This window comes from Gorilla gorilla, chromosome 1 (genome assembly GCF_029281585.2).
Source record: "Gorilla gorilla gorilla isolate KB3781 chromosome 1, NHGRI_mGorGor1-v2.1_pri, whole genome shotgun sequence".
Lineage (NCBI taxonomy): Eukaryota > Metazoa > Chordata > Mammalia > Primates > Hominidae > Gorilla > Gorilla gorilla.
This window is the reverse complement of record NC_073224.2, coordinates 98,565,988-98,581,200: the sequence shown is the minus strand read 5'-3', so window position 1 is coordinate 98,581,200 and position 15,213 is coordinate 98,565,988. Positions and strand designations below refer to the sequence as shown.

The 15,213-nt window shown below is 42.2% G+C and overlaps 1 protein-coding gene across 2 annotated transcripts; it reads left to right on the top strand.

The window, feature by feature from the left end:
- Positions 1 to 1,108: 1,108 nt before the first annotated feature.
- Positions 1,109 to 10,992, top strand: CD1A (CD1a molecule). 2 transcript variants are annotated; one of them, XM_063705708.1, is made up of 6 exons: positions 1,109 to 1,184; positions 7,819 to 8,085; positions 8,737 to 9,015; positions 9,509 to 9,787; positions 10,144 to 10,234; positions 10,404 to 10,992. In XM_063705708.1, exons 1-6 carry the CDS (start codon positions 1,160 to 1,162, stop codon positions 10,411 to 10,413), a joined length of 951 nt encoding a protein of 316 aa, XP_063561778.1. In that variant the 5' UTR covers positions 1,109 to 1,159; the 3' UTR covers positions 10,414 to 10,992. The 2 variants fall into 2 exon arrangements, with proteins under 2 accessions (XP_063561778.1, XP_004027071.2); XM_004027022.5 differs by lacking the exon at positions 1,109 to 1,184 and adding an exon at positions 7,179 to 7,482.
- Positions 10,993 to 15,213: the final 4,221 nt, after the last annotated feature.

Sequence of the window (15,213 nt, the reverse complement as noted above, 5' to 3'; positions counted from 1 at the left end):
ATGCAAGTAGATACTTTTGAACTTCAAACTCAGACCTGTGATTAGCAATTCTCAGAAGGAGAAAAACCAAAAAACAATCCAATCCATATAATTGGATGGATTTTTTTTCTACTCTATTTGTCCATTCTATCACTAAAGTGAGGATATAGCAGAAGCCTCAGTTGCAACTCTTATTACCTATCTTTTTTTTAAAATCCTAAGGCCTTGTTTCCTGATCCAAGTGACTAACAGTAGCCAAACTCCTAGGGATCTATACAAGACAATGCTTAATATGTCCAGGTTTGGATCCTGTTTGCCTTTCTGGGTTTCCATTTCTTTGCTCCCTAGAGGGCTACCTTTATTTCATTGTAAATGCAGCTATGCATTTAAAAATAATTTTTAAAAATCTTGCATTTCTGGGTGTTTTGTGTTAGTATGTCTTTGCAGGTCATGTAGTGTGCTGTCTTTCCAGAAGCAGAATCCCTGGCTGTTTTATGTGTTACGCACAGAAATCCAAGGGTCATGTGACAAGGCAATGCTTCAGGTTAGGAAAGTGAGTCCAGGAGGAGGGACTGAGGTTAGATTGAATGGATAGGAAGTATGAGAAATTGAAGAGGAGGCTCTGGGAGCTGAGATAAAGGCTAAGGGAGGATGACAGTGAAGACACAGAAGAGTGAGAAAGATGGAGGAAGAAGAACACATGTATGGGAAGGAACAGGAGCACAGTAAGACACAAAGAATAAGCCATAGTGATATTAGAGACTATTCAGTTCTTTCAATCTAGTTATTTTACAGATAAAGAAACTGAGGCCAAAGTGTTAAGGATCTCTCCAATTCAACACCTCCAACAGGTGTCCCATGTGGGGGTTCATCTTGACTCAGTCTACAGCTCCTTTTACTGTAAGAGATGTGCGTGAGAGGCCAGCAGCACACAGGCAGATAAAGTGAGTCCTTCCAGAAGCCAGAATGGCAAGGAAAAACTTGAAGCAGAGTGAGAGGGAAAATGAGAAGCCCAGAAAAGGCATGTGGTTATGAGAGGCAGTGGTTTCTGTGGCCAGGAAATTGAGGTTTCTGTTAGTGAAGAGGAGGAAGTCAGATGAGATGAGACCATGTGGGGAGGGGAGCTTTCATATCTGGGTTCTGAGGAAAGCTTCAATGGGGAAGGAAGAATTTAGGAGCCATGTTTGCGTTTGGAGGAGCAACAGGTAAGTGCTGCTACAGTGAACAGGAACATGCTTTTGGCCTGAACACCAATGGTTCAAGAAAGTGGATCCTGGGGAAAGGTTTGGTGGCAAAGGGAAGAATATGGACTTACCTAGGATAGCTGGAACACCTGTCTGATTGAGTTCTAATCAGGGTATATGTTATTCACCCTAGTTTGCTTCTCTGGGGTTTCCTGTGTCCAGGGAGTACAAAATTATCAGTGATTAGTGATAGCCATCCCCTTCTCTCTCTCTTAATTATTTTCCTTTTCTCCAGTTCTGGTCACCTTCCTTACCTATTTTATCTCTTGATTTTTGCCTAGCATTCTGCTGTTTCTCAGCCCCCACCCCCAATTTCTCAGCACCCCCAGCTAGCTCCCAAGAAGCCCTGTTCCCTTCTGTTCCCTCCTTCAGATCCTGCCCTGTACTCATCATAGCTGAGTGAACACTCAGGAGTGGAGTTGGCTGGGAAAATTGCAGACCCACAGTAGGACTACAGCTCTCACCAGCTGCTGCCTGCGTCTCTGATAAAGATCAGCTCTGCCCACAGAAAGCTGGGGTGGAGATACTTGTGGCTTGGCTCCACTTCTCTTTCCAATCTGTGCCCAACTTCCTCTTCTCCCGCTTCTTCCTTCTTTAGCATCTTTTATTCCCCTGGTGTTTCTGATCAGCTCCCAAAACTTTGGTCCCAGAACTCCATTTCTCAATTAGTTAATTCTCTTTCTTTTCCTTATCAAACCTAAGCTGACTCCTCTTTGCTTTTCTGACCCCATATTCAATGGTGTAGGCCACATAATTTGTGGGGTTGTGCAGAATAGAAATCTGAGGCCCTGTCTTTCTCCATTCAGGCTGCTACAGCAGAATACCACAGACTGGGTGGCTTATAAACAACAGAAATTTATTTCTCACAGTTTCGGAGGCTGGGAAGTCCAAGATCAAGGAAGATTCAGTGTCTATTGGAGGCCTGCTTTCTGGTACATAGAGTACACTTTCTGGATGTGTCCTCACATGGTGGAAGGGGTCAGGGGTCTCTCTTGGGTCTCTTATAAGGGAACTGATGACATTCATGAGGGCTTCAATCTCATAATCTAATCACCTCCCAAAGGCCCCACTTCCTAATAACATAACATTGGGGGTTAGAATTTCAACATATGAATTTTGGGAAGACACAAAGATTCAGAACATAGCAGGTCTGTATTCAAATAGGCAGGAGAAGAGTGCTTTTAAAGGTATTAAAATATAAAACTTTTTCATTCCTTCTGAAGTTTCTCTCTCTTTCTCTCTGTCCCAACCTGTTATGGTGTTTTGTTTTGTTATTCTTGTTTGTTTGTTTAATTTGCTAATGTTGTACCCCTTGGGCACAGGGATACTCACAGTGTGAGCACAGAGGCTCTTAGGTGCCTGGGGGCCGCACTCCATGACTCCGGCGCATGCAAGCTGCCCACTGGCTGCTGGGTTCCCCTTGCTGGGAAGAGGAAGTCAGTCTCTCCTTCCCACAGTGGCCACTCCAACCCTCCACAGATGGGTGACCACCATGAAATTGCAACCACTGTATGGAGATGCACTTGATTCTTGGATCAAGGGTGGGAAAGCATGTCATCCTGATCTGTCTCAAAACACTCCGTGGTGCAGCCTGGGTGGGGATGGCTAAAGCCAACCTCTGTGCAGACACTGTGGGATGCATGCCCCCAAATCTTATTCTCCCTGTGTCCCTGGCAAAAGCAAGGGAATTGTGAAAGGTGATGGCAGAAGGGGCCACCTCTGCTGATGAGATCAGATGGCTGTATGGGCAGACAGTGGCAGGGTAGTGGTGGACAGGAGGGCAAGAATTGCCTGTGGCCCCAGACATTGGGGAGCAGATGGCAGAGAATCAGTGCTGGGGAGGTGAAGTGATGGGAGCCAAGACCACATGTCAGCAAAGAAGCCCTCACGCAAGTTTTTTTTGGCTCATTTGACTTCATTTATAAAACACACATTAAGATAAAATTATGAAGAATTTAAGGATGATGATCATAGGGCATCAACTATGATGCTGCATTGGTTGCATGCCCCATGAAGCAAGCCTGGGATATACAATACACCAATTAACTCACTATTTGGGGGATGATCCTGACTGTCTCTTTACAACCTTCGGAAAATTTTGCCTCTTTCAGACTTTCCATCCTACGACTCTGGTTAGCTCAGTCTTCCCCAACCATTTCTGCCGTCTTCCACCTTGATCTCAGTCATGCGGATGTCTTGTGCCTGATCAGACCAATGTTGTTCCTCTCTTCCCATCTCCCTCACCTTTTCATTCCCTGCTCTTTGCATTAACTTGGGAAACATTTGTGTGTGTATGCTAGCTTTAGTGCCCTCATTTTGTTACCTTGGCGTGAAGTCTGCCGTCCCTGCAGCTCTATTTCATTTGAATGAGGGAGAAGCCTCATAAAGTTTTAAAAGAGCTTTTTAAGGATTACAGTCCCTATATCTCTAAGGTTTTCCCAGGACCCATTCCACATGAGAAATCAGGATAAGCTTGCTAAACTTGTACAGCTGACCCTTGAATAACATGGGGGTTAGGAGTGATGACGGCCCCGTGCAGTCAAAAATCCATGTATAACTTTTGACTTTTCCACATCTTAACTATGAATAGCCTACTATTGGCTGGAAGCCTTACTGCTAACATAAACAGTTGATGAACACATATTTTGTATGTTATATGTATTATGTATGATATTCTTAAAGTAAGCAAGAGAAAAGAAAATATTTTAAAGAAAATCAGAAGGGAGAGAAAATATATCTGCTATTTATTAAGTGGATCATCACATGTTCATCTTCATTGTCTTCATGTACAGTAGGCAGAAGAGGAGGAGGAAGAGGAGTTGCCTTGTCTTAGTGGGGGCAGAGTCAGAAGAAAATCCACGTGTGAGTAAATGCACACAGTTGAAACCCATGTTATTCAAGAGTGAACTGCAGTGTGAGGGTTTGAGTCAATCTAGTCTGGAGCTAACTGGGTTTGCTGTTTTGCTGTTGCTGCAATAGTCTTCAAGTTCCTCTACATTGCTCTGTTCCTAGGGTGGGGCTGGTTTGCCAGAAGGTTTTGTTAATGTCTCCACTCTCAGATTTTGGTGTTTCCTTTGTGAAATATTTCTAGAGGACCTACCTCCATGCTTTCCATTCTTCTAGCTGCAGACTCGTCTTGTAATTGATATTTATGATACTGCTTGGGAGAAGGAGTAAGAGCACTGTCTTTTGTTCTGGTGCAGTCTCATTCTTCGGCAGGTCACTTGTTTTTGAATTTTTTGAAGTTTTGTCATGTAAGTGTTCCTGCCTTTCTTCCAGCAGTTTGGGACCTCTAATAGTCTGGAACCAGGATGTTTTCTTGTTCTTTCCCATTGTTTTTCTTCTCCTCAGCTGCAGTGGGTTTTCATATATGCCCTGAGGGCAGCAGGGCTTTCTGCCCTTTCCCCACCAGGTTAGGGCTTTTTTTTTTCTTTTAGATGGAATATTGCTCTGTCACCCAGGCTGGAGTGCAGTGGCACGATCTCGGCTCACTGCAACCTCTGTCTCCCGGGTTCAAGTAGCTGAGACTACAGGTGTGCACCACCACAACTGGCTAATTTTTGTATTATTAGTACAGACGGGGTTGCACCATGTTGGCCAGGTTGGTCTCGAACTCCTGACCTTGTGATCCGCCCACGTTGGCCTCCCAAAGTGCTGAGATTACAGGTGTGAGCCACCGCACCCGGCCACGGTTTTTTTTTTCTATGTTGCAATAGAGGAGATGGGTCTGGTTGGGACTTACTACCCTTCCCATGCAGTAGCTGTTCTCATACCTCAGGCCCGCATCATGAGAGAGGATTTATCTGGTCTACATCTCTGACCCTAATGTTTCAGAAGACCCTGGTGAGGTTCATAGAAAAGGGCTTAGAGACTGATGTGAATTTCCCTGTTTTTGTGACTCCCAGGGCTTCTATATACTCATGCTAGCCTTTACTAATTTGTCTAAAATTTTAGCTGAATTCTTATTCTTACTGGCTTTCATAATATCTGGCATCTGTCCCAAGTAAACAAGGGTTTGCATTCCATGTGTCCTTGGAGGAGTCTGTCTTTCTTTATATTTTGGGTTAACTGGTTGCCCTGATATTTCAGTTCTTTGATAAACTCAAGTTATGATTTTGATAGTCTGGCTTCAAAAAATTACAAGTATGAAAATGAAGCTCTTTCCAGCTTTTTGCATGCTAATCTTAACTTTAAAAAAATTATCTGTAATCCCAGCACTTTGGGAGGCTGAGGCAGGTGGATCATCTGAGGTCAGGAGTTTGAGACCAACATGGTGAAACCCCATCTCTATTAATAATATCAAAGTTAGCCAGGCATGGTGGTGCATACCTGTAATCCCAGCTACTTGCAAAACCGAGGCAGGACAATTGCTTTAACCTGGGAGGCAGAGGTTGCAGTGAGCTGAGATCATGCCACTGAACTCCAGCCTGGGTGACAGAGTGAGACTCTGTCTCAAAACAAAACAAAACAAAACAAAAAACAAATAAAAAAATTATTTGCAGGCCATGCCTGGTGGCTCATGCCAACAATCCCAGCACTTTGGGAGGCTGACACAGGAGGATTGCTTGAGGCCAGGAGTTTGAGGTTACAGTGAGCTATAATTATTCCACTGCACTCCAGCCTGAGTAACAGAGTGAAACCCTGTCTCAAGAAAAAAAAAATTTTTCCCCCTAAATTAGCTTCAGATACTTGTTTTTTGAAAACCAAAAAATAAAGTAAATAGCCCAAAACACATTTATATGGATGATACCTAAAAAGCACAAACATATATTTAGAAGCCCTTCAACAGTTACAAGCAGCGTAAAAGAGGAATGTAAATGTGTCCAGCAAAGACTCATTTATAACAAAACAACCCTGAAACATCCAAATAAGACTAATAAAAAGGGATCCTGGGATAAAGACTTTGAAATACTCCATTAACTTCACTGCTCACAAGTTCTGACTAGTTTCTTATAAGTAATAGGACATTTATAGCAGGATCTTTTATGTAAATCTCATGCCAGTAACTTGTACTTTTATCCTAAATAAAACTGTATGAGATTCTCATCTCACTACGTAGGGTTACAAGTAACTTTTATGATATCTTTAAAAAGTTTCATGCTGAATATCACCTCCATAATTAAAAAATGGATGCATAGGCTGAATTCATTCATTCATTGGACAAATATTCACTAAGCACCTACGAGGTGCTCTGTTAGGTGGGGATACAGTATAATAACTGTATGGAACTAACACTCCAAGTCAAACATTGAAATCAAAATTCTGGGCTGGCATACATTAGTTAGGAGCCCCCATTTTAGAAAATATTATTTCAAGCAGGCCTTGTTTTTATCCAGAGAGTATATACAGTATAATAAAACTCAGTACACCAAGATTTATAGTTCATGGCATGTTTTTCTCCCTAAGTAGAGAAAAAGCTCCTTCAATAAAGTGATTGTGTTGTCAACCACTGCATATTCTTAAGTGTACCAAGATGCTTGACTCCAAGCAGGTGCTAAGAGAGACTGTTGGGTGAGTGAATGTATATCAATGAAAATCAAACAGAGGAAATTTTTTTTATATGTTTTAGTGTTCCTGTGGTTTTTTTTTTTTTTTTTTTTTTTTGTGATGGTTACTGGCTCTTCTCTAAGAATAATGGAGAAAAGGTGTTAGTTTGTACTGTCGCACAGGGCAGTCGTAGGAGACTCTGAAAAAGCAAATAAATCAATGTTAAATCAGAAATGTGAATGTAGTAAGGGGCTGAAGAGACAGGGGAAGAGAATACATGGGAAAATATTGAAAAGGACAGAGTGATCAAAAAGAGCAGGGACATGGGAGCATTGGGCAGCACACTAGGAGCCATTTCGTTTTATGCTCTTATTGTATGATTGAGAAAAAAATGTCCTTAGTGGTTAAGTGGCTTTTCAATGCCACATCAGACTTGTTCCATAGCGGTTGAATTAGGGGAAGGTGAATAAGTTGGAGGTTGGTGACAAGGAGAGAAGCTGGAACAGAGAGGAGAGTCAGAACCAGAGGGAAATGAGAGACTGAGTAGGCATCTCAGGGTTTTTGAAGGAGTGGATTTTCTTTGTTGCAGTCAGGGGAGGTTTGTCTGTTGGTTGCAGAAAGAAGTCAGAATAGAGATATCGTGGGGTAGGTTTGTTTGGAACAGAAATCAAAGACCAATTTTTCTGAGAGAAGGAAATAACATCTGCAAATGACATGCTGTTTTTGCTACTTCCATTGTTAGCTGTTCTCCCAGGTGATGGCAATGCAGACGGTAAGAACTCTGACAACTGCCCAGTTGGGTGGTGGGTGAAGGTCTCTGTGTGTGTGTGTGTGTGTGTGTGTGTGTGTGTGTGTGTGGTTTCCCTAGCATATACCTGGAAAGTGAGAGTGCCAGGCTGGTTCCATTCTGACTATCCATGACTCCAGGTCCCCGAGCTCTTATGAAGGTGGTTGATAAGGTATGGGACTGTGTGGCTAGTGGATGTCTGCTAAGATCATGGTGGATCCCCTTTTCTCCAGATTCTGAGTTCCCCCACTCTGGCACCTTTCTCTCTCCATTCTCTTTCTCAATGTCTTTCTCCCCATTCTATCTGTTCTTTTGTCGCAGGGCTCAAGGAGCCTCTCTCCTTCCGTGTCATCTGGATTGAATCCTTTTACAACCATTCCTGGAAACAAAATCTGGTCTCAGGTTGGCTGAGTGATTTGCAGACTCATACCTGGGACAGCAATTCCAGCACCATCGTTTTCCTGTGGCCCTGGTCCAGGGGAAACTTCAGCAATGAGGAGTGGAAGGAACTGGAAACATTATTCCGTATACGCATCATTCGGTCATTTGAGGGAATTCATAGATACGCCCATGAATTGCAGTTTGAATGTGAGTTCAGTTTCCTCCATGGAGAGTGGTGAGGTGGGAGAGAGGGGTTGTCTCAATGTTTCTTATTCCTTTAGGAAACAGCCTGACTCTCTTCTGTATCTTATTCTATTCTTTCCACCATAAAACTGCAATTGCATACTTTTGGGCAAGGGCTATCATCCAGACCTTAATTCTTCAAACACTTCTGCTACTTATGAACTCCTCTCTCATTGATTGCAGGGTTGTGCGTTATTATCTTTTCTTACAGGTATCCCATGACCACCCTTCTGCCTGCCCTACAACCAGATACCTTCAGCTTTCTCACTTTCTCATTCATTCTCTTCAGCAGTCTCTATATATACTCAATTGTAACCCATTACATTTCATTCAACCTAAGTCGTTATAATCCCAGTTCTCTTACACCAGGTCCTTCCTCACCCACAGCATTCACATCACCTTCTTTGACCAGTTTGCCCTCTTCCTCATGTTATTAATCTTTTCCTCCACCTACAGCTCCCACCAGTTCCTCTTTCTCTGAATCCCTGACCAAACCAAATTTTATTCCATTATGTCAAACCCTGCACACTTCCCCCTTCTGCTTCTACAATCTTTGCTTCTACTCATTTCATTTTATATTTTTTTCTCCCTCTTTCCTCTATTTCATAACCCCAGATCCTTTTGAGATACAGGTGACAGGAGGCTGTGAGCTGCACTCTGGAAAGGTCTCAGGAAGCTTCTTGCAGTTAGCTTATCAAGGATCAGACTTTGTGAGCTTCCAGAACAGTTCATGGTTGCCATATCCAGTGGCTGGGAATATGGCCAAGCATTTCTGCAAAGTGCTCAATCAGAATCAGCATGAAAACGACATAACACACAATCTCCTCAGTGACACCTGCCCACGTTTCATCTTGGGTCTTCTTGATGCAGGAAAGGCACATCTCCAGCGGCAAGGTTAGTCCTGCACTCTCCCTCCAAGAACTTTTGATTTGAAAATCATACCCTTCCACCACCCCCTTCCAATTTAGAATAAGGAAGAGCCACCCAGAAGTGGGAAAGGCTGGGTGCAGTGCCTCACATCTGTAATCCCAGTACTTTGGGAAGCTGATGCTGGAGGACTTCTTAAGGGCAGGAGTCCCAGACCAGCCTGAGCAACAGAGTGAGACCAGTGTCTCTAAAAAATAAAAATAAGTTAGCCAGTCATGGTGGCACACACCTGTAGTCCCAGTTACTTAAGAGGCTGAGGCAGGAGGATCGCTTGAGCCTAACAGTTTGAGGTTACAGTGAGCTATAATTTATAATTATGCCACTGCATTGCAGCATAGTGACAGAGTGAGACCCTGTCTCAAAAAAGAAATGGGAACGATGTGTCTATCTAAACTTCTAAACTGTTGTGGAGATATGAAACTCCAAGTCTGTATTTGAATATCTTTTATGTCCTTTGCAGTGAAGCCTGAGGCCTGGCTGTCCCATGGCCCCAGTCCTGGCCCTGGCCATCTGCAGCTTGTGTGCCATGTCTCAGGATTCTACCCAAAGCCTGTGTGGGTGATGTGGATGCGGGGTGAGCAGGAGCAGCAGGGCACTCAGCGAGGGGACATCTTGCCCAGTGCTGATGGGACATGGTATCTCCGCGCAACCCTGGAGGTGGCCGCTGGGGAGGCAGCTGACCTGTCCTGTCGGGTGAAGCACAGCAGTCTAGAGGGCCAGGACATCGTCCTCTACTGGGGTGAGAAAAAGCTAAGGCCCAGGCTGGAAATGCCAGGAAGTGGACCTCAAGCACAGAGGGAGGGCAAGCTGAAAATTTTAGGATTTTAGGGATTATAGCCCAAACATGAATAAAAATAGATAATCTAAGAAATGGAAGTGTTGAAAATGAGAGCCCTGTAGATGCAGGAGGATGCTGAGGGTTAGCTGAAGAATCCATCTCTGAGCAGGGATGAGAGAAAAACATAGAAAGAAAGGAGATTGGTAAGTTGGATACTCAAATGAAAAAAAGAAGCCCAGGGAATGCAGTGAAATAGGGAGTGGATGAGGTAAAATGGGGTGGATTATAACATCCTTGGTGTCTCCCCAAATTCACAGAACATCACAGTTCCGTGGGCTTCATCATCTTGGCGGTGATAGTGCCTTTACTTCTTCTGATAGGTCTTGCGCTTTGGTTCAGGAAACGCTGGTGAGTTCTTTGCATGTGTCTTTCCTACTCTTAGCCTCTACCCCACTTTTCTTCCCATGTTTTTTGTTTTTCTCTCCTCCGTTCTTCTCTCCCCAGTCCCCTTCCCTCTTGCTCCTCAATTCTCAGCTCCACCTTATTCAGAGTGACGTCTATCTCTGTTCTCATCCAGTTTCTGTTAAGACACACCATGAGCCTCCTCGTCACCCTTCTCCTTTTGGGGTGAGAGACCAGCAGCCCAAGGGCTCAGGACACACCTGAACGCATCGTGATGATGACGTCCTCTCAACTCTCTTTGTAAAAATTTTGTTATTTTTGCTTGTTTCTGATTAATGATTATTTGTCAATATAAGCTCAATTTAATTTTGCAGGATTTGTTGTTCTGACCTGGGTTCTGGGACTTTTAAGTTCAAATTTTATCTCCAGATGGAATGGGGTCCTAGCAACCTCCACATGTTCAACTATTAATGGATCATCAGGCCTGTTTTAGATATCCCTTACTCCAGAGGGCCTTCCCTGACTCACAAGTGGGAAGCAGTCTCTCCCTGGTCTGAACTCCCGCTGCATTTTAGCTGTACTTTGCTAACTGTGCTCCTCACTTCCTCTTCTTTATTGCAGTTATTTAGATCCCCTCTTTCCTTCTAATTTTTCAGCTCCTTCAATGCAAAGTACATGTATTTTTAATATATGCATCCCTGGTGAAGGATCTTGCCTGCATGAAACATGTTCTCAATAAAACTCTGTGTTGAATTTATGCCAAATTTGTAGTGTTTTCTTATTCTTTTCCTTCCTGGTGCTTCTGAATTAGTTGAGACATTTGATACTCTTCTGCTTAAAAGTCTTCTCACTTGGAGGAAATTTTACACATTCCTAGTTCTATAGTTTGTTCTCTGAGCTCCAGAGGAGAAACACAATTTTGCCTCTTACTACTCCTATCATTCAACTATAGAGAGCTCTTCGAGTTAAATTATTGTTCCAGGTATGCAAGGCAGGATGTATATCTTTACTATTCAGTGGTTCAGGGAAAAGCAGCAGAGTTCTCACATTGGAGCTTGTTAGAAAGGTAGAACGTGGGCCTCACCTTAGGTTTACTGAATTATAATTTGTGTTTTGGAAGATCAGCAGGATACTCACATGTCCATTAAAATTTGTGAGGCACTGATGCTAGTGATGCCTGAGATGTAGTACAAGTGTGTCACTGAATTGAAAATGATCAAAAAAGGGAACAAGAGTGTTACTCCTGAAGATTGAAGTGAGATCAAGGCAAGTAATGTACCTACTGCACATTCTCATTATTCATGGCAGTTATGTTCTGTGCAGTTGCTGCAAATACTGAATTTGTGAGCAATGAGCCATTGTTCCCAGGGGAAATACAGGTGTTAGGTTCTTGTGAGATTTTTCACAACATTTTTGTCAACTGGTGAATACATAAGCTGGTTTTATGTGTGTTTCTGTTTAAAAACATCTTATTTTATATATTATATATAATTAATTCATTATATGCAGTATTTCTTTATAATAAAACACTATCTAAGAAGTGTTTAATATATTCCTGACCTTGGTTAACATGATCACAAATTTCTTTGGTTTTCAGCTTCACAACTTTGCTGTCCACTACACTTAAAAAAAATGGTTGTCATTTCATGAATCCACAAATGTAGCTATTTTCCCATAGCTTCAGCATAGCATTATAGATGTTACTTTCCCAAGCAGCCTCACCTACAGATGGGTGAATTTCCTCCCCCTTTTCCTGCATGTACTGCACTGTTGATTTATTTTTATTTATTTATTTTATTTATTTATTATTTTTATTTATTTATTTATTTATTTATTTTTCTCTGTAAGGCATGTCACAGCTTTCTTATGCTTAGGAAAATGCGACAGCACTTAAGCACTACACTTGGGACCATTTAAGATTGTGAAATCACCAACCAAAAACCCAAAAATGTGGAGAAGTTGGCGCTATATAGACTACAAAAAGGACACTTGTTTACTGTGTGAGAGCTGGAACATGAAGACAAAGCACCACCTTTTTCGACCTTAGTTAGGAACATGTTCTTTGGGGGACTCAAATTTTGTACCTCACTGCATGTATTCATGAATGATTGTGAATATGCTATGAATATATATCTAGGGGTTACAAATAAAATTTGGCAAGTAGACAAATTAGCAAATATAACATTTTTGAATGATGAGGATTGACTATTGACCCCAGATGGTAGATGGTAGTATTTGTCAAGATATCCATAGCTAGACTTCAATTACTTTAGGATTCATGAATTCAACAAATATTTCTTATGATTCTGCAGGTTGCCATTTTCATTTCTTGTTGTTTATTTCTCAGTTTTCTAGTATAGTAACTTATTAGAGTTGAACTTGGGGAAAGGGACTTAGCTCTAATTTATTTAGGATACTGAGAAGAGGGGCCCAAGGCAAGGGAAACATCCAGGCAGACCAGGTGCAGTTGGCAGTGGCTGTGTATATGGAAATTTTTGGAAAATGAAGTTGTAATGGGTGAAGGGGAAAAGAAAAATATGGGATAGAGGAGGAGAGCAAAGAATGGGACAGCTGCAGTCTTTTTACCTGTGTTTGACATGATTGGTTCCAACCCATTTGGGTTTGAATCCACCTTGCCACATTTGCATAGTAGTCATCTGGCTTTTGGTTGGTTGATACCACCTTCAGCTCTAGTGGTCAGCCTAAGGCAATCATGATAACTTATTCTTTACCATGTGATAGGCTAAAGGATGGAAGGTAACCTGAGATTTAAGCCAATCATCGTATAGATCCCACTTACCCTTGCTCAGAGTGGTGGTTCAGGGCTATGTACCTGTTCTAAAATGACACTGTTTACATGATGCCTGATTCTTGTGTTTGACAATAGGGAAAAGAGATGCTCTCTCTTGTCCTGGATGGTATGGTGTGAGGTATAGAGCTTGAAACAGCTCAAGTCATTTTTTTTTCAGCACCAGAGAAATCACACAGGCAAGAAGGTAGAGGCAACAGACTCTCAGAAGAGTCCAGATTAAACTGTATCCAAAGCCTGAATGAACCCTGGACTTCTCAGTGATGTTAGATGATACATTTCCTTTACTGTTTCAGCCTATCAAGTTGGGTTTTCTCTTGTTTGTGCTTGAAAGCATCCTATCCGATGTACATGGACCCTAGGGGACACTTAGCTGATTTTACTCTTGGTTGAAGTATTCCTCTTTATTTCTATCTTCCTCCTCCTCCCTTCTTGGGATTGGCTATACTTTAAAATTGATTTCTTTTCTTTCGCAGGTTGAGTATTCTTTATCTGAAATGCTTGGAATCACAGGTGTTTCAGATTTCAGATTTTTGGGGGGCTTTAGAACATTTCCATACACCCACCAGCCGAGCATCCCTAATCTGGAAATCTGAAACTTGAAATGCTCCAACGAGCATTTTCTTTCAGCATCGTGTCAGTGCTCAAAATATTTTAAATTCTGGAGCATTTTGCATTTCAGATTTTCACATTAGGAATACCTGACCTGTAGTTTTTTTCTTATATGTGTGCTTATCTTTTTAAACTCTTACACTGTCCTGTTTTTAACTGTGCTGCCTGAATTAATTGCTCTCTTGAACTTTTCATATATTTCTGACCAGGAATAAAAGTGCTGCATCTGCTGCTAAGTGAGTGACTTTGGAAAGGTTCCCTGATCTTCCTTCTTTTCTTTGGTTAAAATAGAGGCAAAAATATATACTCTTAGGACTTTCATAGGAATGCAAAGGCAACCTAGTGTTATTAAAATGCCAGGAGTTTGGTCTACGCCCTGCTGCTTGCCACATAAACACTAGTTACTGAGGCAATGAATATTGCCTTTAATTGACTGCTGCAGCCGAGGAGATAGGAAATCAATCTCAAATCCATTTCCTTGATTGACTAAAATTAGGGATTTATAGGGCAGGGAAGAAACAGAAACCTGTGTGGCAAAATAGGAATTAGGGAGAGGTAAGGAAGAAGAATTGGTCAACAGCAAGCAGGTAGTTGCTTAAGCAATCATGATGGGTGAGGAGTCTGGCATCTCGTTGTCCAGATGCAGTAGTTTGGTAGGTTTTAGTTTTATTTGACAAGGTTTAGTTCCCTGGCTGGGAATGTATTGCTAGTAACTTGGCTGCTGTGGCCAGGGAGAGTCTCAAAAGTCCTCCTAAGCAGCTGCCCAACACTTTTTTGGCTACAGGTGGGTGTTGGTTTTTCTTTCTCTGGCCCTACCTCTGCCAGCCCCAGCCATGTTTCTGATTGCCTAGGAAGAGCAGCCTTTGAAATGTGTCATCTGAGTCTGGATGGGTGAATGTCTTTTGTGGGTACCAGACAGTGGGATCTTCTCCTCTCAATTTGGGGAATTCTGAAGGAATTTCCATTTGCAGGTTGAACAAGCCCAACTGATTGATATTGGAACTCGTTGGTTGCTGCAGCAATTGGACAGTGTTTTAGTGATTGCTTGTTTATTTGTGTGCGTTAATATAGTCACAGGAAATCAGAATTTGATAAACTGATAACATTTAGTAACACTGTTTGGCTTCAGTGTTCTTTGGAATCTGGAGAAGTTCGGCTTCTCCATGGGTCATGCTGTTGAGTGAGACAATGGAACAGTGTTACGGTGTTACATGTATCTAAGCTTTTAGGCTGCTGTTCTAAGCAGGGTTGGACCTGGTTAGTACATGATGTTCTTCTATAGTGCTGTTTGGCCCTAGTGTTCTTTGGAGCCTGGGGAAATTTAGCCTTTAATAATCAAACGGCCATGGAAACTGCTTTACCCAAATTTTGGTTCAAAGCTTTCATTGGATTACATATTGGGGCAAACAAACTTGAGCCATGTGAACATGGTTTGGTATTGCTATCTCATGGGTTTGGTATTGCTATCTCATGGCTAGAGTTCCAAGGTAAAAGCTATTGGATCTTTGTGTGTGTATGTGTATACATGTTTAGATGTGTTTATGTGTATGTACATTTATTATGT